General features: G+C 47.7%; 1 protein-coding gene across 1 annotated transcript; it reads left to right on the forward strand.

Annotated features, from left to right (window-relative positions):
- The first annotated feature begins 15,867 nt into the window (after positions 1–15,867).
- On the forward strand, positions 15,868–22,309 carry LOC102460270 (guanylin-like). The gene is made up of 3 exons (XM_006123637.5): positions 15,868–16,085; positions 18,111–18,300; positions 20,545–22,309. The coding sequence occupies exons 1-3, from the start codon at positions 16,011–16,013 to the stop codon at positions 20,610–20,612; spliced, it is 333 nt and encodes a 110-aa protein (XP_006123699.2). The 5' UTR covers positions 15,868–16,010; the 3' UTR covers positions 20,613–22,309.
- The last annotated feature ends 290 nt before the right edge of the window (positions 22,310–22,599 follow it).

Below are 22,599 nucleotides of genomic sequence, written 5' to 3' on the forward strand. Positions count from 1 at the left end.
TGTAGTCAACCTGTGGAACTCCTTGCCAGAGGAGGCGGTGAAGGCTAGGACTATAACAGAGTTTAAAGAGAAGCTGGATAAGTTCATGGAGGTTAGGTCCATAAAAGGCTATTAGCCAGGGGATAAAATGGTGTCCCTGGCCTCTGTTTGTCAGAGGCTGGAGAGGGATGGCAGGAGACAAATCGCTTGATCATTGTCTTTGGTCCATCCTCTCTGGGGCATCTAGCATTGGCCACTGTCGGCAGATACTGGGCTAGATGGGCCTTTGGTCTGACCCAGTACGGCCGTTCTTATGTTCTTATGTAAAGGGAGAGTTTCAGTGCCCGAGTGCGGATGGGAGACCAGTCATGGGGCTAGGAAACGGTTTCTGTGAAAGCTCCGTGAGGGAAGGGAGAAGGCCACACGAGGGAGCCCTAATGCAAGGCATGTGATCAGTGGAGACCGTGCTGCTCCCAGGCTGTGATCTGACTGGACTCCGCACAACAGGGATAAAGGAGATACTTGATTCTTCTCAGAAGAAAGTGGGAAATCGTGACATCAGCACCTGCTGGGGGGCGGGAGACATCCAGGCTGTGTCTACACAGGCATGATTTTGCGCAAATACTTTGAATGGAAAAGTTTCTCCATTAAAAGTATTTGCGCAAGAGAGCGTCTCTACTGGCATGTGCCTTTGCGCAAAAGCGTCCGTGCCCAGTTGTGCAAGAAATTAACCTGTCTGTCTACACTGGCCCTCTTGTGCAAGAATACTTGTGCAAGGGGGCTTATCCCTGAGCGGGAGAACCACTGATTTTGTACAGTACAAAGTCAGCGCTCTCACGCAAATCCTCACGGCCAGTGTAGATGCAGTCCCAGTTTCTTTGGTTCTCAGTAAAGATGTGACCTTGATTCCCAGGAAGGGAAAGAGGAAAACCCTGGAGGAACCTTTAGCATAGCCCGGGGCACCTGGGCAGTGAGACATGTTCCTTATTTGCTGCTGCCAAGGGAAAGGCAGCAAATAAGGCAGCCTAGATGTCCCTGGGCTGAGCCAGGGAGGGGATGTTGGATAAAAGCTACTGCACATGCCTGCCCTGCCCCCAGAGCCCTATAGGGAGACTCAAGAGAAGGGTGGGTAATTTCTCACCCCCTTTTGCCCTCTTTGCTAATGAGCTTTTTGGTTATTTGGGGGAGGCAGAAAGTCGGTTTGGTTGGTTAGAAGCAGCCAGATCCGTGAGCATTTGCTTTTGCCTTCAAGAAAAGCCTGTTGCTGCCCTCACTGACTCCAGCCCAACTTTGACACTGAGGACACGGCCTTGCGTGTCATGGCTCATCAGGCAGCGCACCCGCTCAGCAGAACCAGTTTGAATTGAGTTCTTTTTTTATGCCCCGTGTCAAAGAAAAGCCCAAATGCTTCAGTTCTTCTCTTTCCAAAAATCACTGAAGATTCTTGCATGCACAGGTGCGGTGACACCAACCTTAAGGCTGAGCAGAAAACTTTATTTAACACACAAATTTACAAAATGCTGTAACGTCCACCTTATAACTTAGATTGGCTTGAGAATTGCTCTTCCTCTTTGGAAACGCACAGAAGTAACAGGAAAATACTGTGTTTAGAAGAGCTTCTACGTACGCAAGAGGGAAGTGCAGTCTGCATGCAAAAGGGCCTGTTAGCAGGCCTTGCACAGAGCCACTGTGACGTGCCTTTAGCATGAAGTGCTGAAGCCACTCTGCTGGTGATGACAGCTTGAACTTTGTGCTCTTGTTGGGTTTTAGCCACTATACTAGAACCAAAAGTCGGTGCTTTAACTGAAGACTGGTTAAGCTTAGTGCTAGTAGTGCTTAACTTCTTTTTATCTTTCTTATACCTTGCATAGTCCCCTGCAAGTCGCGCTGAAGTTACGTACAAAACCCTTTGGAATGTCATTTTTAGATTGCAGATGCCAGCCCTGGAAAGGTGGCACAGGCAAGCTTAATGCTGCCTGGTTGAGAGCACGAATTCTGTATTATTGCAGGCCAATTTAAAAAAACAGCTTGAAAGGGAAGTTGCAGAACTTTATTTCATTTACAAGTTTGCTACCTGCACCAGAGGTCTAAACAAAGATCATGTGTGAATGGCCCGCTACATTCCACGCCCTAATGACATCAAAAACCAAAGCTTCAGAGGGGTGGCCGAGTTAGTCTGTACAGGATAAACTTAAAAACCAACAACTAGTCTGCTAGCACTTTATAGACTAACAAAACATGTAGATGGTGTCAGGAGCTTTCGTGGGCACCGCCCACTTCTTCTGATGACCCAGGTGGGCGGTGCCCACGAAAGCCCATGATACCATCTACATGTTCTGTGAGGGAATGTCTACTCTGCAAAGTTAATTCGAAATTACGGCTGTTATTTCGAATTAACTTTAATAGTGTCTATACATGCAAATCGCTATTTTGAATTTAATTCGAAATAGCGGAGCGCTTCATTCGAATTTGGTAAACCTCATTCTACTAGGAGTAACGCCAAATTCGAAATAGCTATTTCGAATGAAGTGCTGTGTAGACACTCAATTCGAAATAGGGGGAATGCAGCGGGGTAGGGCAGGAGAGCTGCCAGCCTGGCCACCAAATGCCACATGCGAACCCAGGAGCAAGTTAGCACCAGTGCTGGACTGAGCCATTGTAGCGCCCTGGGCAGCGGGCGCATGCACGGCCCCGGCCCCAGGAGCGCGGCACCCCTTATCACTTCAGTCAGGCACCTCCCATAGGTTGATGCCCCAGGCAGCTGCCCGGCTAGCCCCCCCCCCTTAATCTGGCCCTGGTTAGCATGAAAGTCAATTTGGTCCGGCGAGACCCCCAACCATGAGCCCTGAGCTTCCGAGGGGAAGCTTCTTCCCCTTCTTCCCCCTTCCAGCTCCCTTCTCCCAGGTTTCCCCCACCCCCTCCCACCTCCTTTTCCCAGTCTCCCTAGAGATTCATCCCTTCCCCCCCAGTTTTGTTCAATAAACCCAGTTTCTATGCATGAACATGGCTGCCGCTTCTTTCCAGCTCGGGGCTTTGCCGGAGAAAAGTACCAGTCTAGACGGGATCTTTCGGAAAATAAAACCTTTTCCGGAAGATCCCTTATTCCTCTTAAAATCAGGAATAAGGGATCTTCCGGAAAAGGCTTTATTTTCCGAAAGATCCCGTCTAGAATGGCGATTTTCTCCGGCAAAGCCCCGAGCTGGAAAAAAGCGGCAGCCATGTTCATGCAAATGCCGCGGGGGATATTTAAATCCCCCGCGGCATTTGCAATTCTGACTTGTCTCATTAGCATCCCTTTTTCGGAAAAGGGTGCCAATGTAGACACAGCCAGAGGGTATGTCTACACTACAGCACTAATTCGAACTAACTTAATTCGAATTAGTTAATTCGAACTAAGCTAATTCGAACTAGTGCATCTAGACATAAAAACTAATTTGAATTAGCATTTTGCTAATTCGAACTAGCATGTCCACACTGAGTGGACCTTGAACTGAGGTTAAGGATGGCCGGAAGCAGTGCCGGCAGGGCATCAGATGAGGACTTAGAGCGTGGAGCTGCTGCCTCAGGCTAGCCGAGGGCTGTGCTTAAAGGGACCCGACCCCCACCCCGGACAGACAGTTCTCAGGGGTTCTCCGCTTGCAAAGCAGTCCTGGCTTGGAGTGCCCTGAGTGCCCACACTCGGCACATCACAGCACTCGGCCATCAGCCCGGCTGCACTTGCCGCAGGCTGCCATCTGGGGAGAGAGGGCAATTGGGGGGTTGCAGGAGAGCTTCCACCCCCAGAAGCCCACAGAGCCAGCCCAGTTCTCCCCATCGGCTAGTCCTCCCCACCTTTTGCAGCCCCTGGCAGGCTCCTGGGAGGTGCCAGCCTGGTCCTGGGGAGCAGTGGAGGGCTGGGTGGCAGTGGGTGGCTGGCTCATGCCGTGCCAGGTGCACAGTCTGCTGGCTGTGTGCTGGCAGGCTTGCAACTGGCACAGGCACTGTGGCTAGAGTCTTCCCCTTTAAGGGCTCCAGGGCTAGGGGGGAGCAGATGAGTTTTCCTGGTTGTGCCCAGAGTGGCCACCAGGGCTCCCTGGGAAGGGCTGGAGGCCCCCTATTTTGAATTAAGTGTCTACCCTGCACTTAATTCGAAATAGCTATTTTGAATTTGGCGTTACTCCTCATAGAATGAGGTTTACAAAATACGAATTAAGCGCTCTGCTATTTTGAATTAATTTCGAAATAGCGATTTGCATGTATAGACACTATTAAAGTTAATTCCACATAACGGCTGTTATTTCGAATTAACTTTGCAGTATAGACATACCCTGTTTTATTCTCTAACTCTTTTCCATAGAAGGATAAAACATTAGAACTGGAAGTGACCTTGAGAAGTCATCACGACCAGTGCCCTGCCCTCACGGCAGGACCCAGCACTGTCTAAAGCACTGTTTCCCAATTTTATTTCACCACGGAACCCTTTTAAACTTGGAAGAATTTCAAGGACCCCTGCCGCCAGGGGAAAAGTTTGTTGAACAAAAAACCCACCCATACACATGGACCAGAGGGTGACCTTGATTTTGACATAAGTCGCCCCAAAATGTAATCAGAGAAACTTCTTTAAATATTTCTATTAATTGTCCGTCTGAAGTGATTTCGATTAGGTTTTCATAATCTTGTGTAGAAAAACTGACTGGCTTTTCTGTTAAACTTAATGGATTTTGAATCCAGTTATTGTTGTCATTTATGGTTGGAAAATACTTAATGATGTTTGTGTATAAATCACAGAGATGATCTGCAATGTCGCTGCGAATATCTTCATCAAGTTTGCATCATTTTCTTCAAGGAAATCATTCAGGATTGGTAAACAATCCAAATTATTTTGTCCTACAGACGAGATCCAAAACTATAGCTTCCGTTACCAAGACAAAATTTTATCTTTCTCATTACAAATATTTACATTCTTTCCTTGCAGCGACAGATTTACTTCATTTCCTTTTGTAAAGATGTCTGCAAGATACGCAACTCTTGATAACCACAAAAAGTTTGTTAAATGATCAGACAGTTGGAATCAAATATGCAGAGAGCTCATGACACACCTCAAATAATCTAACCAGCACTTGGCCTCGCGATAGATACCTGACTTCTGTATGTAGAAGCAGGGATGTGCGCTGACTCCCCATATCTTCCAACAGTTTTGATTGTAATGGTCGAGTTTTTATATAATTAATAATCTGTACTGCCTCGGCCAACAGTTTTAAGACCAGGAGAAATATTCTTAACTTCCAGAGCGTGTCTGTGGAGAATGCAGTGACTGCTGGTACACTTTGGTGCTACATTTTTTATTCGTGTTACAGAGCCAGCCACTGTTCTTACCATTGATTTGGTGCCATCACTGCACACATCACATTTCTTTCAGCTTATTTCATGTGTTTTCACAAAGATGTCGATACAATTGAATATATTCTCACCAGTCGCATTGGTTTGCAAAAATTCACATAAAAGTAAGTCTTCTTCAATAGAACTATTAAAATCATAATGGACAAACACAAGGAAAACTGCAAGACCTGCAACGTCAGGGAACTCGTCTAATTGTAATGCATATGCATCACATAAATGCAGCTGAAAAGTAAGCTCCTTCGATGTCAGCAGCAAGATCGTGAATACGACATTTGACAATATTGTTTGATAGTGGCACAGCCTCAACTTTTTGACAAGACTCCTGATCCAACATACACATTACAATATCTTTTGCACATGGTTTTATGAGTGATTCCCCAATAGTGTGTGCTTCTCTGGCAAGCGATATATGATAGCTAACTTTGTAAGATACCTCTGTTGCATTTTCATTATCAGATTTGGCAATATTTGACATGAAGAGTTTACTTTTTTCAAGCAATTCAAGCTTCTGCTTAAAAAAAACTAATGTTTTGATCTCTGTATTCTGAATGATTTGTTTCAAAATGTCTTCGCAATTTATCAGGTACTAAACAATGATTAGATAATATTTTGTTGCGTGGTACACACTGGGCACCTGGAGCATTTTCATTTCCATTGCTTGTGAATCCAAATGACAAATAGTCCTCAGAATACTTGTGTTTCTTATTAGCTAGTTGTTATTTTTCATAATTAACTTGAACTGCCTCAGTATTTTCCTTTCTGGTTTCAGTAAAAATATGGGAGTTTGAAGTAATCACTTTTTTTCTGTAAAGTTCCTTCTTTTAACCAGAATGGTGATAGAAATGTAGCCATGTTAGTCTGGAGTAGCTGAAACAAAATACAGGACTATGTAGCACTTTAAAGCGTCTGGCCCACGAAAGCTCATCATCTAATAAACCATCTTGTTAGTCTTTAAAGTGCTACATAGTCCTGTATTTTGTTTCTTTTAACCAATGATCCATGGGGAATTTTGATATTAACTTGTATTCTTAAAGTCACACACATGAGCCAAGCATCCTCACAGTGAGTATGGGGATTTCCGGTGTTATACACCATGGCATGTGATCACACCACGGACTGATAGCACCCTCCCCCCCACACACTCTGCCTTTACAAAGGGACCTAGCAGCAGCAACAGCTGCTGGTCCCGCTTCTATTGATCAGCACAAGATTTCTCATCCCCTGCTGCCGCTCTGCATTTACAAAGGAACCTAGTAGCAGCAGCAGCAGCAGCAGCAGCAGCAGCAGCTGGTCCCTTTGTAAATACAGAGCGGCAGCAGAGGACGGGGGGCGGGGGGAGAGAAATTTTGTGCTGATCAAAAGAAGCGGGACCAGCAGCAACAGCTGCTACTAGGTCCCTTTGCTTTTTGTCCTATCCTCAGAGCCCAAGGAGAACAATTTTTCTCCCTCCTCCTTATGACACCATTTTAGATACCTGAAAATCATGTCTCCTCTCAGTCTTCTCCTTTCCAAACTAAACAAGCCCAATTCTTCATAGCTCATGTTCCAGTTTTCCGTCATAGGCCATGTTCTTTAGACCGTTCATCATTCTTGTTACTCTTTTCTGGACCTCCTCCAATTTCTCCACATCTTTCTTGAAATGTGGTGCCCAGAACTGGAGACAATACAGCCTCTCTCTGAGTTACGAATGAGTTATGGACCAAACACTTGGCCATAACTCGATCTTTTCATAACTCGGACCCCATTGAGTTACATAGTGGCCACGCTGTTTGTAAGCACGGGTCGCATTTGTAACTTGGGGACCACTTTTATGACCGCTCCCTGGGAGCTTTGGTCATAAATGTGAATGGTCGTAAGTCGACCATTCACAACTCAGGGACCAGCTGTACTTCAATTGAGGCCTAAACAGCGCAGAGTAGAATGGAAGAATGACTTCTCGTGTCTTGCTCACAAAACCCCTGTTAATGCATCCACAAATTATGTTTGCTTTTTTTGCAACAGCATCACATTGTTGACTCATATTTAGCTTGTCATCCACTATGACCCCTAGATCCCTTTCTGCTGTACTCCTTCCTAGACAGTCGCTTCCCATTCTGTGTGTGAGAAACTGATTGTTCCTTCCTAAGTGGAGCACTTTGCATTTGTCCTTTTTAAACTTCATCCTATTTACCTCAGACCATTTCTCCAGGTTGCCCAGATCATTTGCAGTTGCATCCCCTCCCAGCTTCATAACATCTGCAAACTTAATAATCATACTCTCTATGCCAATATCTAAATCGTTGATGAAGATATTGAACAGAACCAGTCCAAAATCAGACTCCTGTGGAACCCCACTTGTTATGCCTTTCCAGCATGATTGTGAACTGTTAATAACTACTCTGAGTATGGTTATCCAGACAGTTATGCACCCACCTTACAGTAGCCCTATCTAAGTTGTATTTGCCTAGTTTATTGATAAGAAGATCATGCAAGACCATATCAAATGCCTTACTAAAGTCTAGGTATACCACATCCACCACTTCTCCCTCATCCACAAGACTCATTATCCTATCAAAGAAAGCTATCAGATTGGTTTGACATGATTTGTTCTTTACAAATCCATGCTGGGTGTTATCTACCACCTTATTATCTTCCAGGTGTGTGCAGATTAATTCCTTAATTACTTATTCCATTATCTTTCCTGGCACAGAAGTTAAACTGACTAGTCTGTAGTTTCCTGGATTGTTTTCATTTACCTTTTTATAGATGGGCACTAGATTTTCCCTTTTCCAGTCTTCTGGCATCTCTCCTGTCTTCCATGATTTTTCAAAGATGATAGCTAAAGGCTCAGATACCTCTGTTACCAGCTCCTTGAGTATTCTAGGATACATTTCATCAGGTCTTGGTGACTTAGAAAAGTTAGATGTCTGTAAGTGATTTTTAACTTGTTCTTTTTTATTTTATCTTTCAAACCTACCTTTTCCCCCCCCACTAGCATTCACTACGTTGGGCATTCCTTCATCATCACACTTCTTGGTGAAGACCAAAATGAAGAAGTCATTAAGCACCTCTTCCATTTTCAAGTTTCCAGTTACTGTTTCTCCCTGCTCACTGAGGAATGGACTAACCCTGTGCTTGGGCTTCCTCTTGCTTCTAATATATTTATAGAATGTCTTCGCATAACCCTTTTATATCTCTAGCTAGTCTGAGCTCATTCTGTGCCTTTGCCTTTCTAATCTTGCCCCTGCATACCTGTATTGTTTGCTTATATTCATCCTTTGTAATTTGTCCCAGTTTCCACTTTTTATATGACTCCTTTTTTGTTTTTAGATCACGCAAGATCTCCTGGTTAAGCCAAGGTGGTCTTTTGCCGTACTTTCTATCTTTCCTATGGAATGGAATAGCTTGCTTTCGGGCCCTTAATAATGTCCTTTTCAAAAACTGCCAACTCTCTTCAGTTGTTTTTCCCATGCTAAGCCCAGTGCTGATTCCCTGCCCTTCCCTTGAGTCCAGTGCTGGGTTCCTGGCACCTTCCTCCTGCATCCCAGGTGAGCCCAGTGCCCTGCACCCCCCCCCCTTCCCCACCGGAGCCCATCCCTTCCTCTGCTCCCCCCTCCCTACGCCTCTGCCGGGAGCCCCGAACACCCCGGCAGCCATGCTGAGACCTGGTACTTTTTTCCAGCTGACTGGTACCAGGCCACAGCCCATAGTTTGGGAAATGCTGCTCCACACCACTCACGATTTTATAGACCTCTATCATGTCCCCCCTCAGTCTCCTCTTTTCCAAGCTGAAAAGTCCCAGTCTCTTTAGCCTCTCCTCAGATGGGCCCCGTTCCAAACTCCTAATCATTTTAGTTGCCCATCTCTGAACAGTGTTCTGGGTGGTGCCTGGGGCTGAGACAGGGGTTTGATAAGATTTGGGAAGGGCTGAGGCTGGGGGGTGGGGTAGGGAGCAAATCATTTAGGGTTATAAGGCTGGTTCCCAGAGACAACCGATACCAACCTCCATTTCCCACTTGTTACAGCTTCAAACAACCCTCTTTGTGCCTTCTTCCTAGTCACCCCTCATATGGGGGGGGGTGCTCCCCACAAATACCTGCACAAGCTCCTTGGCTTCCTTCAGAGCCGTTCACAAAATGCCCCTGTGCCCTGAAGCCCACAGAAGCCCAGAGGGGCTCGGCTTCCAGTGTGCTGGGTCCATGGGGACTTTGCTTGCCCTCCCCCAGCCTTCCAGCTTTGTCCCTCTGTTGTTTCTTGTCTTCTGGTCAGAGAGTCAGTTCCCAGGGTATGCACAGCACTGAGGGCTCCTGGAGGCCCCAGCCATAACATGTGTTGATGTGAGTTGTCAGTCTTGAGGTAGCCATTCAGGAGACTTTGCCTTTCATTTCAGAGATCACCATGGGCCCCTCCTATCCCCACAGGAACTGGCAGGACCCTGATGGGAATGCTCACCTTGTAGGGATTGTGGGGGGTTGACTGTCGGCAGCAGCAGTCCTGCTGGATGGTCACAGCGGTGGAAGGAGGCTTGCCATGATCTCGTCCTTGATAGGGACCATGAGAAATTCCTGCACAAAGCCCTTTGAAGTCTTTACATCCTGTATCATTCCCACTGTCTAGGACCTGTTGGGCTCTTTTAATATCTAGAGTCTTCCCAAGACTGTGTTACAGTTTTAATTGTAATGGACTAGTGATGAACTGGGAGAAAAGAACTAGTTCATGCTTTTGACCAGCACAAAGAACGCCTGAGATACATTCAGCCAATTAACATCTGATTTCTGGCCCCCTAGTTTCCACTGGCATAACAGTATTGCAGGACAAGTGCTCTACCTCGGGCTGAGCCAAAGTCCAGGCATGCTGGAGATCTCTTCAGAAGGTCTGGTCTCATCTACCATGTACCATGTCATCTGGCCCAGTTCCAGACCAAAGGGGCACCAATGAGTGTGGCTACAAATCACACAGATTGTTCCCCAAACCAAGTCATTCATCTTGAAATTCTTCCGTTTCTTTGGATCTCTGGTGCCTGAGGGTCTGTCTACACTACCCTCCTATTTCGAACTAGGAGGGTAACGTAGGCATACCGCACTTGCAAATGAAGCCCGGGATTTGAATTTCCCAGGCTTCATTTGCATAAGCAGGGAGCCACCATTTTTAAAACCCCGTGGTTCGAACCTCATTCCACGAGGAGTAACGGTAGTTCAAACTAGGAAGCCTAGTTCGAACTACCTAGTTCGTGCCACGTGTAGCCACACAGCACAGGGTTCGAACCAGCCAGGATTTAAAAATGGCAGCACCCAGCTTATGCAAATGAAGCCCAGGAAATTCAAATCCCAGGCTTCATTTGCAAGTGCGGTATGCCTACATTACCCTCCTATTTCGAAATAGGAGGGTAGTGTAGACATACCCTGAGAGTCCAAAAAAGTGAGAGTCTCAGACTTACATGGGTCATAGAATCCTAGAATCCCAGGGCTGGCAGAGCCCTCAGGAGGTTATCAAGTTCAGTCCCTGCCCAAAGCAGGACCAATCCCAACTCAATCATCCCAGCCAGGGCTTTCTCACTCTGAAATCTCTCTAGGGATGGAGATTCCACCCTCTCCCTAGGGAACCCAGCCCAGTGCTTCACCACCTCCTAGGAAATCATTTTTCCTAATATCCAAGTGTGGGGGTGCATACTCACCACCTTGACCCACTGCCAGTCTTCATCTAGCCCATCTCAGGGCAAACTTCAGTCTGTATGGGCCGCTCATCACCGGCACAAGGTATGGATCTGCTACCCCGCTTGCCAGGGACGCCTCACTACCACCCTCCAAGCCCCAGGCTCTACAGCCTGGGAACAAACTTGGCCAGAGCTCCCCTAGCTCTGCTTTGCTGCCCCAGTACTGCTCTAGCTCCTGGGAGCCTCCCACTTCCTCAGCTGCCAGCTCCTTACTGCTCTCCCCACACAGCAGCAAACTGTTCTTCTTTATATAGCCCCCAGCTGGGCCCTCATTAGCCCTAGTGGCCTCAGCTGGGTCTTTGCTTTCAGCCCTTGCTCGGAGCCTAGGTTTTCCCTTAAAGGGCCAGTGCAGGGCGTGTGCCCTGTCACACACCCTCCCTTTTGGTCCGGGCTTCCCTCCCCCAGCCTGCCCCCGTTCCAAGCCTCCGGTGTGCTTTCCCTCCAGACTTGGCTTTCCCGCAGGGCCCTAGCTACCCTCGGGTTCTCTCTAGTTGCCTCTGAGCATGCGCAGCAGAGCTGGCGTGACGGCCGGCAGGCTCCCCAGAGAGTTGTGCGCAGCTGTCAGAGTGGGGCCACGGTGTCCCGTCACACCAACCTAGACCTCCCCTACTGTAACTTGAAGCCATTGCTCCTTGTTCTGCCACCAGTCACCACTGTGAACAGCCTCTCTCCAGCCTCTTTGGAACCCCCCTTCAGGAAGTTGAAGGCTGCTCTCAAATCCCCCCTCACTCTTCTCATCAATAGACTAAACAGACCCAAATCCCTCAGCCTCTCCTGGCAGGTCATGTGCTCCAGCCCCCTAATCATTTTGGTCGCCCTCCACTGGACCTTCTCCAATGTGTCCACATCCTTTTTGTAGTGGGGGGCCCAGAACAGGACACAATACTCTAGATGTGGCCTCACCAGTATTGAATAAAGGGGAATAATCACTTCTCTGGATCTGCTGGCAATGCTCCTCCTAATGCACCTAATATGCCATTAGCCTTCTTGGCTACAAGGGCACACTGTTGGCTCCTCTCCAGCTTCTCATCGACTGTAACCCCCACTATTTTTTGCAGAACTGCTACTTAGCCAGTCGGTCCCCAGCCTGTAACAATGTTTGGGATGCTTCCGTCCCAAGTGCAGGACTCTGCACTTGCCCTTGTTGAACCTCATCAGATTTCTTTTGGCCCAATCCTCTAATCTGTCTAGGTCACTTGGGACCCTATCCCTGCCCTCCAACATATCAACCTCTCTTCCTAGCTTAGTGTCATCTGCAAACTTTCTGAAGGTGCAATCCATCCCCTCAGCCAGGTCGTTAATAAAGATGTTGAACAAAACTGGCTCTAGAACCGATCCTTGGGGCATTCCACTTGAAACTGACTGCCAACCTGACATCGAGCCTTTGATCACTACCTGCTGGGCCCGAAAATCTAGCCAGTTTTCTATCCACCTTACAGTCCATTTATCCAATCCATACTTCCCTAACTTGCTGGCAAGAATGTTGTGGGAGACCGTATCAAAAGCGTTGCTAATGTCAAGGTATATCACATCCACTGACTTTCCCATGTCCACAGAGCCAGTTACCTCATTGTACAAGCTAATCAGATTGGTCAGGCATGACTTGCCCTTCGGGAATCCATGTTGACTGTTCCTGATCACTTTGCCCTCTTCCAAGCTCTTGAAAATGGATTCCTTGAGGATCCTCCCATGATTTTTCCGGGGAGTGAGGTAACGCTGACTGGTCTGTAGCTCCCTGGATCGTCTTTCTTCCCTTTTTTAAAGATGAGCACTACATTTGCCTTTTTCCAGTCATTTGGGATCTCTCCCGATTCCCACGACTTTTCAAAGATAATGGCCAAAGGCCCCGCAATGATATTTGCTACCTCCCTCAGTACACTCGGATGCATTAAATCCAGGCCCAAGGATTTGTGTATGTTTAGCTTTTCTAAATAGTTCCTCACCTGTTCTTTCCTCTCCAAGGGCTGTCCACCTCCTTCCCATGTTGTCTAGTGCATTTTTCTGGCAGCTGACCTTGTCTGTGAAGACGGAGGCAAAGAAAGCATTGAGTACTTCAGCTTTTCCCACTCAAGTGGAGTGCCCCAAGGATCGGTTCTTTTCCCACCACATCTGTCACTAGGTTACCTCCCTCATTCAGTAAGGGCCCCACACCCTCTGTGATCACCCTCTTATTGCTAACATGCCTGTAGAAACCTTTCTTGTTCCCCTTCACATTCCTTTCTAGCTGAAATTCCAATTGCGCTTTCTCCTTCCTGGTAACTCCCCTGTATTCTTGACCAATATATTTATACTCCTCCCTAGTCATCTGTCCAAGTTTCCACTTCTTGTAAACTTCCTTTTTGTGTTTAAGCTCACTAAGGATGTCACTGGTAAGCCAATCTGGTCGCCTACCATATTTGCTTTTCTTGCTGCACATTGGGATGGTTTCTTCCTGTGCCTTCAATAAAGCTTCTTTAACAGGGCCTGTTAACAGGGAGTTTGGAGAGGGAGTTCTCCAGATAAAGAAGGAAGCTAATACAGGACCGTTGAGGGAAGTGGCTGTATGTAGTGTATGTTTGTGCTTGTGTTTGGGGTTTTTTTGCTGCATGCTGAGCTTTTGTTTGGCTGTTTGGTGGTCAGTGCGGTAGTCTGGACGCTCAGCGGTCGACATGAAAAGCCTTTGTTGACCGCTCCGTTATGCCTCATGAGATGAGGTTTACTGGGGCGGCCGACAAAGACTTTTGATGTCGACCACCGAGCGTCCAGACTACCGCGCTGAGCCGACAAACAGCTGATCAGCAAAGCTCGGCAGCCATTTTGATGTAAATGAAGCGGCGATTATTTAAGTCGCCGCTTCATTTTGCTATGTCTACAAAGCTCATCTACATGGCTCCGTCGACAGAGCCATGTAGTGTAGATGTTCCCTTATACTTCAAATTCCTTGATCCTTCTTCCCAGCACTACATAATCTGCAGTGACCTGTTCGAGGTCATTCTTCTCCATATTATTAGTTCCCATATGGAGAAGCAGGAAGTGGTAGCGATCCAAAGATTTAATCAGTTTTGGAAACTCTCTGTCATATCCTGAATGCTAGCTCCTGGTAAGCAGCACACTTCTTGAGATTGCAATACTGGACGGTAGATGGATGACTCTGTCCCTCTTAGGGACCTCTGTCCCGTCTTCTTCTTTTGGGGGTGGAGGTCATGGAACTCCCATCCCTAGGGCTACGCATCTCATGCCTTCCAGTAGACGGGGTCTCCCTCTGATTTCTTCCCTGAGAGGTCCCTGCCAAAGCATTCTCCATCATACTGCCTGTACAGAGAACCTGAAAGCGGTTACTTACCTCTACAGGAATAGGGGATACCTGTGTTGGCCTTCTTCTTCTAGAGGTTACATGCTGCCAGTTCTCTTCCTTGTTCTCACTTGCTCTTCAGCCTGTTGTGCCTGCAGGATTAAACGCTGCCTTCTATCGAGGAAGTCTTCATCCTCTCTGATGGAACGTAGGGTTGGTTCTTGGGCCTCAAGTCCTGCAATTTTTTCTTTCAAAATGGTGACCAGCTTGCACTTGGTGCAGATGAAATCCGTTCTTTCTTTCGGGAGGAAGACAAACATGGCACACGCTGTGCAGGTAACAACAGCAGACCTATCACCATCCATCCCTGCCTTCCTTCGGAGAGATTCCTCAGCTATTATGAAATGCCTCCTTGAAAGGCTGGAGAGAAAAAAACACATGAAACACTATGAGACTCCTCCCAGTGTGAACTCCCAGGCCAGCTTCCCTGTTGGCTGCTGCTCTGTTCGCTGATTGTGATTATGATTGTGTGATTGATTGGGTGATTGTATTTCATGATGATTAAGCCACTGGGACTTAGGGTGAATTTACACAGAAGGGCTTAACTCAAAATCAGCTACGCAAATTGAGCTACGTCAATTTTGAAATAGGGAGCATCTACACAGCTCTTATTTCGAGGTAAAGCCCTCTTCCTCTGACTTTCCCTGCTCCTCCTACGAGGGTTACAGGAGTGGAAGTCAGAAGTCCTCTAGCTTGACAGTATTTTTACACCATTTTGAAATAACTGCCTGCTGTGTAGACACAGTCTACGTTATTCTGGAATAGCGCTAGATATTCCAAAATAGCGTTGCAGTGTAGACGTGCTCTTATAAGGCTCTATCCCCAGCAGAGGAATAAAAAGGAAACGAGAGTACAATGAGTGCATCTTCGTGCCCGTCGTGTGCGCCATTCATGGCTCTGGCTATCACACTGTCTCTCTGGATGAAGGGCCTGATCTGGGAACAAGAAGTGCCATGCATGAGAACAATCTAGCAAGATGCTTCAAAGAGCAGCAGCAAGATCCTCCCACAGCAGGCACCAGGTGTCCTGAGTAGATTCAACTCTTCTCCTCCCCCTGCTCCATTGCTGCATTCCTTACTCGCTGGAGTTCCTGGAGGGAGTAGAGTGACCAGCAGCTACTTCAAATGGCCAAACACTTCTCATCGCATTCCTAGCCTCCTTTTGTCTTAGAACCTTGCAAACCCATGAGCTGGCTTGGAAATGAAGAAGGACCCACGGCCTGGGGGACCTGGGCCCAGTGTGTTTGACTTAGGTATGCAAGGGCTGCGATTTTATGGTCCCTTGGATTATAGCTACTTTCCCAGGACTGAAGAGACTCATAAAGTCTGGGACCTGCATAGGGTGGGGCTGATATGCTCTGTTGGCCAGTGGTTAACCATTAGTCCCTGCAGCCTTTATTAACTGCCATAAATTTGCTCTCTAAAAGGTTGGATTAATGAGTTACCAAGTGAGCTCTGTATGAAGGCATTATAAAGCCCCCTTCACCTCGGGCAGAAACAGGCCTGGCTGCTGGAGGGACTGAGCACTCAGAGCACGAGGGAGCCGAGAGGAGAGAGAAGAGGAGCCAGAGAGGCCCAGGGCAAGGCAAACACAGATCAAGACAGCGTGCAGCCAGGCAGGGAAGGTGCCATGAAAGGCGTCATTTTCCCAGTAGCTATTATGCTTCTGATGCTGGCACACAGCTCCCAGCCTGTCTATGTCAAGGTGAGATCTTGGGCTCTCAGACCTCGTTCTCTTCTTATTACAAGGGGTAGCTTGGTGCAAAGGGAGGGGTCATGCCATGGTCTCCTGGGTTCTAAGCCTTACCTTGGCACTGGCGTGGGGTGACTTCATTTCCCCATTCCCCCATTGATGGGTCAGCACAATGGGGCTTGTGAGGCTTGATCATTTGCACCATGATTTGGAGTCCTTCAGTGCGAGATGCTCTGATGCTACATGCCGAGCGTATGCCTGAGGAAGCCTGCAGCCAGGCACCTCCAGACTCCGCCACTAGTGAGAGCTTCTCTTTCAAAGAAGGGGTGCGTGAATTGTGGCCCACCTGGCTAACCAGCCTTTGGGCTGAAGGAAGTCACTATTTCCCTGAAAATAATCCTCTATTTTTTGTGACGGAGCCTGAACAAATATCACGTAGGAAGTAAAAAATAGTCCCAAAAGGGGGATGGTAAATAAGGCCAGATTATCATCACCCCCTACTGGCCCTTTGGGAACATTGGGGTGCTGTGGTATTTGCAAATGCGGGCCAAGGGGTGAGTGTGTGAGAGACAGACAGACAGAGGCAGAGAGGGTGAATTCTGTCTGTGCTTAGACCTCATTAGGAGCCTGTGATCATTCAATTTCATTGCAATTGCCCAAGCTTCATGGGAATGTCAGCTGCTCATCAAATCTCTGTGTGGAGGGCAGGTTTCCCAGGGACTGTTATACACAATCTCAGCTTTGCTCTACTTTCTCCTTCCCGTTTTCAGGCAGAGCGTTGCTGTTTAGGAGTCTCCTCTTCCTTTTTCCCTAAGCTGTCCCTGGGCCCAGTGAGTAGGGGTGAGAACAGATGGTTTCTATGAAAGGAAAAAAAAATCTCCAGCTCTTCCCATCTGCCTTGCGGCTGCAGCAGTAGCTTCTTCTATTCAAAACAAAGCCACAGCTCATTGGAAAATTGGTTTTGCCTTTCTAATGTCTTTAATGTGCTGTTGGCCCCTGGTTCTCTTTGCTTACTCTACTGCTAGTAACAAAGCAAATGCATTTTGTGCATGTGCACAACGGCACACAGGCAGGGGTGAAGGTTCCAGCTACTTGCACTTTGAGCCCAACTTCTTGGGGAAGAGCTAGTCCCAGTGGCTGCGCGGAATGGGAAGTATCTTTGCATTTGTGAGCCCTGTGTTGACATTCATTCATTGCAGCTCACCCAGAGCTCGCACGAATCACTTGTGAGCAGTATTCTAACCCTTTCACGTGGGCTAGTTCAGGATCCCCAGCTTTAAAACCCCACCGAGCCTGTCGGCCTGTGAAATCCCTCTGCTCTCGTTCCACGCGGCCTACAGCAAGACGAGCAGCAGAGTGTCTTCGCCAAGAGGGTGACAGACAGCCATGTGTCTTTGCAATGTGTTTTCAGGGGCTGTGTATAGTAAACACAATACCTTCCATATGGCACTGAGCTGGGTGGCACATTGCAGAGATGCACGAAGGATGCTTTGTGGGGCATGTAGCATCTCCAGAGTGTAAACAGAGAAATCATTGGCAAAGAAATGTTTCAGCTTCCGTTATAAAATCTGGCAGCTCTACAGCTCAGGAACAGCCATGTTCTCTGGTGGGAAAGGGAGTGGGCTCTGCCTGCTCCACCTGATCGATTCCTTTCTATGCACCCATCCCTCTCCCGCTGGACTGCCAATATGACAGTGTTGCCCTGATGGTGGCACCAAGCCCCATAGAAACAGTAGTTACCACCAGCTTTGACGTCAATATACAGAACGCTTTGTGGCGCACACAGAGGGGAGGGCCCTGTGGCACAGTTCCATTCTTGATTCTCCAGGAGCCGACAATGCCAATGAGATTTTTAGCTGAAGGGCTGGGGAGGGCGGTGTGTGTGCAATGCGCGCTGCGGTTACTGTCCAGAGTGTTATCTAGGGAAGCCTCTGTCTGGTTGGTTGGCTGAAATGGAACAGTGTGCAGCTTCTGGTGAAGCAAGAGGGATCTGCGTAATGACTTTTCCTGCCGTATTGCCTTGCTTTCTCTACGCAGGAGGGGGAATTCTCGTTCCCGCTAGAGGCTGTGAAGAAGCTGAAGGAACTCTTGGATATGGATGCCAGATCCAAGCCCCATATGATGGCTAGGACAAGTTTCATTCCTGTGTGTTCAAGGCCCGAGCTGCCCAAGGAATTTCAGGATGTCTGTAAGAGGGAAGATGTGTCCCTCATTTTTCACAGGCTGAGTACGTAGCGTAAACTCTCAACCTTCCCACTTTGCCTGCGTGGCTGTGAATGTTAGAGAGAGGCAGCCACAGAGCTCCTGCACGGGTCCCTGGAGGCTCTCAGCCTGTCCTGAGAGCAGCTAAGTGTGCCTAGCCCCTCGCCCCTTCCAGTAACCGCAGATAAGCCAGTGTTCCCATGCGCTTGCTGCAGCTGGCAGGGGCCCTGTAGCAATGGCAGTGTGGAGGTTGATGATAGCTTGCACAGCCATGCCTATACTGACACCTGGCCATGCAGGAATGGCTGGGACCAAGCTGAAGGGGCTATGGGACCGCTTTCTGTCCATTCTACTACTTAGCTGGGTTTAAAGCCCAAAGGGACTTTTGTGTTGATCTGGTCCCATGGTGCCCATGGGAGGGCCACGTGAACCTAAGCACACGCTTGTGTTGGCCAAACAGAGTCTGTAGATTAAAAGCAGATGTAAAGGCACCTATATTGACAGGTATTTTATGTTTGACTTGTGTTGCATGTTTGAGATAGACACAACCTATGTCCAGTATTGTGTGTTTACACACGTGGGTAAATGACAATGATGTAAACACAATGACAAAACACTGATGAGTTGGCCTTTAGTGTATTGTACTGATACAGGTGGCTGGCCTTACACAATGCCCATGGGCCCTAGACTGGGCTTTCCAATCTAGTCTGACCTGCATAGGTCAGGGCGGAAAATTCACAGTGATTCCTTCATGAACCTCTGTAATGTCTGATATTTTATTTTGTTTATTTGTTCTCTGAGCTGGGCGGGGCGGCGGATTCAAACACCACAATTCACTAGGGCTACGTCTAGACTACAAGCTTCTTTTGAAAGAGAGCGTCCAGACTACAAACAGATTTTTCAAAAAAGCGAGCTGCTTTTTCAAAAGAGAGAGTCTAGATGCTCTCTTTTGAAAAAGCACAGTTTGCATTCAATAGTGCCTTTTTTCAAAAGAGTACATTCGAAAAAAGGCATTATTCTTCGTAAATTGAGGTTTACTGAGATAGAAAAAGCTGTCGCGTTCTTTCGATTTACTTTCAAAAGAACATGGCTGCAGTCCCAGACGCAGGTGACATTTTTTTAAAAAAGTCTACTTTTTCAGAAAAATAACCTGTAGTCTAGACACACCCTAGGTCAAGACAAGCATCGTCCAGACTAAACACCCTGGCTGTGTCTACATTGGCACCCCTTTCCAGAAAAGGGATGCTAATGATACCGGTTGGAATTGCAAATTCCGTGGGGGATTTAAATATCCTCCACGGCATTTGCATGAACATGGCTGCGGCTTTTTTCCAGCTCGGGGTTTTGCCGGAGAAAAGCACCAGTCTAGATGGGATCTTGCGGAAAATAAGCCCTTTTCCGGAAGATCCCTTATTCCTACTTATAATTAACCCTTGAAAGTAGGAATAAGGGATCTTCTGGAAAAGGGTTTATTTTCCGCAAGATCCCGTCTAGACTGGCACTTTTCTCCGGCAAAACCCCGAGCCAGAAAAAAGCGGCAGCCATGTTCATGCAAATGCCGCGAGGGATATTTAAATCCCCCGTGGCATTTGCAATTCCGAAGTGTCTCATTAGCATCCCTTTTCTGGAAAGGGGTGCCAATGTAGACACAGCCCCTCAGTCCAAGGGAAAGACGTGTACCCTGCACCAGAACTAGCCTGGCCTGCCAGAGCACTGCAGCTGCTTGCTCAAGAGCCAGGCCCTATAAGGCTCTTTCATTTTGCTGGAGAAAAGCAGAGCAAGAACTGAGTTCATTCAAATTAGAAACAGAGTCCAACTGTAATTAACCCTGGGAACAAACCTCCCAAAGTCAGGGAGGATTCTCTCTCACCTCTTGGCTCTTTTTTGGAAGACGTTTTAGTGAAACACAAATGAGGAAGCTCAGTACAGACAGAACCGGGTGGAACTGAACGGCCTCCGGTATCCAGGAAGTTAAGTTACTTGTGGTCCTTTCTGGCTTTAAACTTTGGGAATCAATAAAGCTGGGTTCTGTACAACCCAGCTCTGTGCTGCCAAGTGCACCCGGTCAGTCACTGAACACCAAGCTCCTCTGCACGACTTTCCCCCGCTCTGGAGGAAAAGGTGGCTCTTCTGTTAAGACTTTCCAAGGTGCAACCTTCCAGGGTGTGTTGTGGGGTGACCAGTACAGCTTCCAATGCACAGTGAGAAGGAGGCCCTATGGAAACACCCTGCCAGGGTCACTGACCTACTCTCTTTTCTTCCTGAGCAGACTTGGCTGTCCAGGACATAGACGTTTGTGAGATCTGCGCCAATGCAGCCTGCGCTGGTTGTCTCTAGGAAGGATGAAACCAAGAATGTGAGGCCAGCCAACCCCTGCAATCCCGGCATGTATCCTGCAGCATCGTTTGCACCAGCACTGTCGTTTGCTCTTTTAGGCTTCCCATCCACCTGCTTTGTTTCTAACTTATGTGGCTCAGGGGAATGACTGAGCCATGCTCCTGGGGGACGCAAGTGCTGGTGGGCAGCACTGTCAGTGGGAGAGCTTTGCATGCCAGCACAGCTCCTGCCTGGCACTCAGGCAGCTTTCTTATGCTGACAGGAGAGCTCTTCCCCCGAAGCTCTCCAGGGGAGAGTCACCCTGAGACTCCTGAACAACGTTTCCTCCCAACCTGGCCCATGGATGGGGTGAGGGGAGAGAAAGGGGGCTGTTGTTCTGGGGCCCGATGATACAAAGGTGCCTGGAGCTCCTGGCCACCGCTACTGTGGGAGTGGCCGTGGCTGGAGCCCGGGCCTTTAATGGAGCATTGTGGAGCCCCGTGCTTCTTGGCCTGTCCTCAGAGGCCAAGGAGAGCAATTTGGTTCCCTCCTCCTTGTGACACCTTTTTAGACACCTGAAAACCGCTCTCGTGTCCCCTCCCGGCCTTCTCCTTTCCAGACTAAACAAGCCCAGTTCTTTCAGTCTTCCTTCATAGCTCACGTTCTCTAGACCTTTCATCATCTTGTTGCTCTTCTCTGGACCTTCTCCAATTTCTCCACATCTTTCCTGAAATGCGGTGCCCAGAACTGGACACAATGCTCCAGTTGAGGGCTAATCAATGCAGAGTAGAGTAGAAGAATGACTTCTTGTGTCTTGTTCACAACACTCCTGGGCTGTGTCTACACTGGGCCACTTATTCTGGAAAATCAGCCGCTTTTCCGGAATAAGCTGTGAGCTGTCTACACTGGCCCTTGAATTTCCGGAAAAGCAACGATGCTCTACTGTACAAAATCAGCCGCTATTCCGGAAAAACTATTCTGCTCCCGCTCGGGCATAAGTCCTTATTCCGGAACACTGTTCTGGAAAAGGGCCAGTGTAGACAGCCCAGTAGTCTTTTCCGGAAAAAAGCCCCATCGCGAAAATGGCGATCGGGGCTCTTTTCCGGAAAAGTGCGTCTGCATTGGCCACAGACACTTTTCCGGAAAAAGGGCTTTTCCAGAAAAGCAGCCTGCCAATGTAGACACTCCTTTTCCGGAAAAACTGAAAACAGAATAGTATTCCGTTTTAAGCAATTCCGGAAATTCATGCCAGTGTAGACACAGCCCTGTTATTGCAGCCCAGAATCATGTTTGCTTTTTTTGCAACAGCGTCACACTGTTGACTCAAACTTAGATTGTGGTCTGCTATGATCCCTTTCTGCCGTTCTCCTTCCCAGACCGTCGTTTCCCATTCTGTGTGTGTGAAACTGATTGTTCCTTCCTAAGTGGAGCACTTTGCATTTGGCCTTATTAAACTTCATCCTGTTTACCTCAGACCATTTCTCCAGTTTGTCCAGATCATTCTGAATTATGCCTCTATCCTCCAAAGCAGTTGCAACCCCTCCCAGCTTCCTGTGATTGTTCTTCAGTATATGCATTTGCAGTTGTAATTGTAAAACTAATAGTTGTTTTCTGTTCAGTTTAATGCGTGTTACTTCCCACTTACAGAAAAAGATGCAAAGAAACATTATAGTTGAGCGGTATAGTACGGAAATAAATAAAAATGCTGAAAGACACAATAGTCTGCACATTCTTATTTGTCAGTGAATATTCTTTGTCTTTAAGTGGTATTTTGGTTACGAATTCTAGAAAATTGACGCTGTTTCATGCGCATAGTAACTGTACTGTTACAAAAGTAACTAATGTTGGGGACTCGAACCCGGACAGCCTCCGTTCGTTGTCTGACCGCGAAGAGACAGGCAACACCAGCAAGGTTCAATCACAAGCTTTTTATTGGATAGTGCGCACTACAATAGAGAGCGGCCCATCTCCCAAGTGAACCAGCCACAATTTCAGTAACAAGTAAGTT

The sequence above is a fragment of the Pelodiscus sinensis genome, chromosome 24, assembly GCF_052426305.1.
Source record: "Pelodiscus sinensis isolate ZL-2025 chromosome 24, ASM5242630v1, whole genome shotgun sequence".
NCBI lineage: Eukaryota > Metazoa > Chordata > Testudines > Trionychidae > Pelodiscus > Pelodiscus sinensis.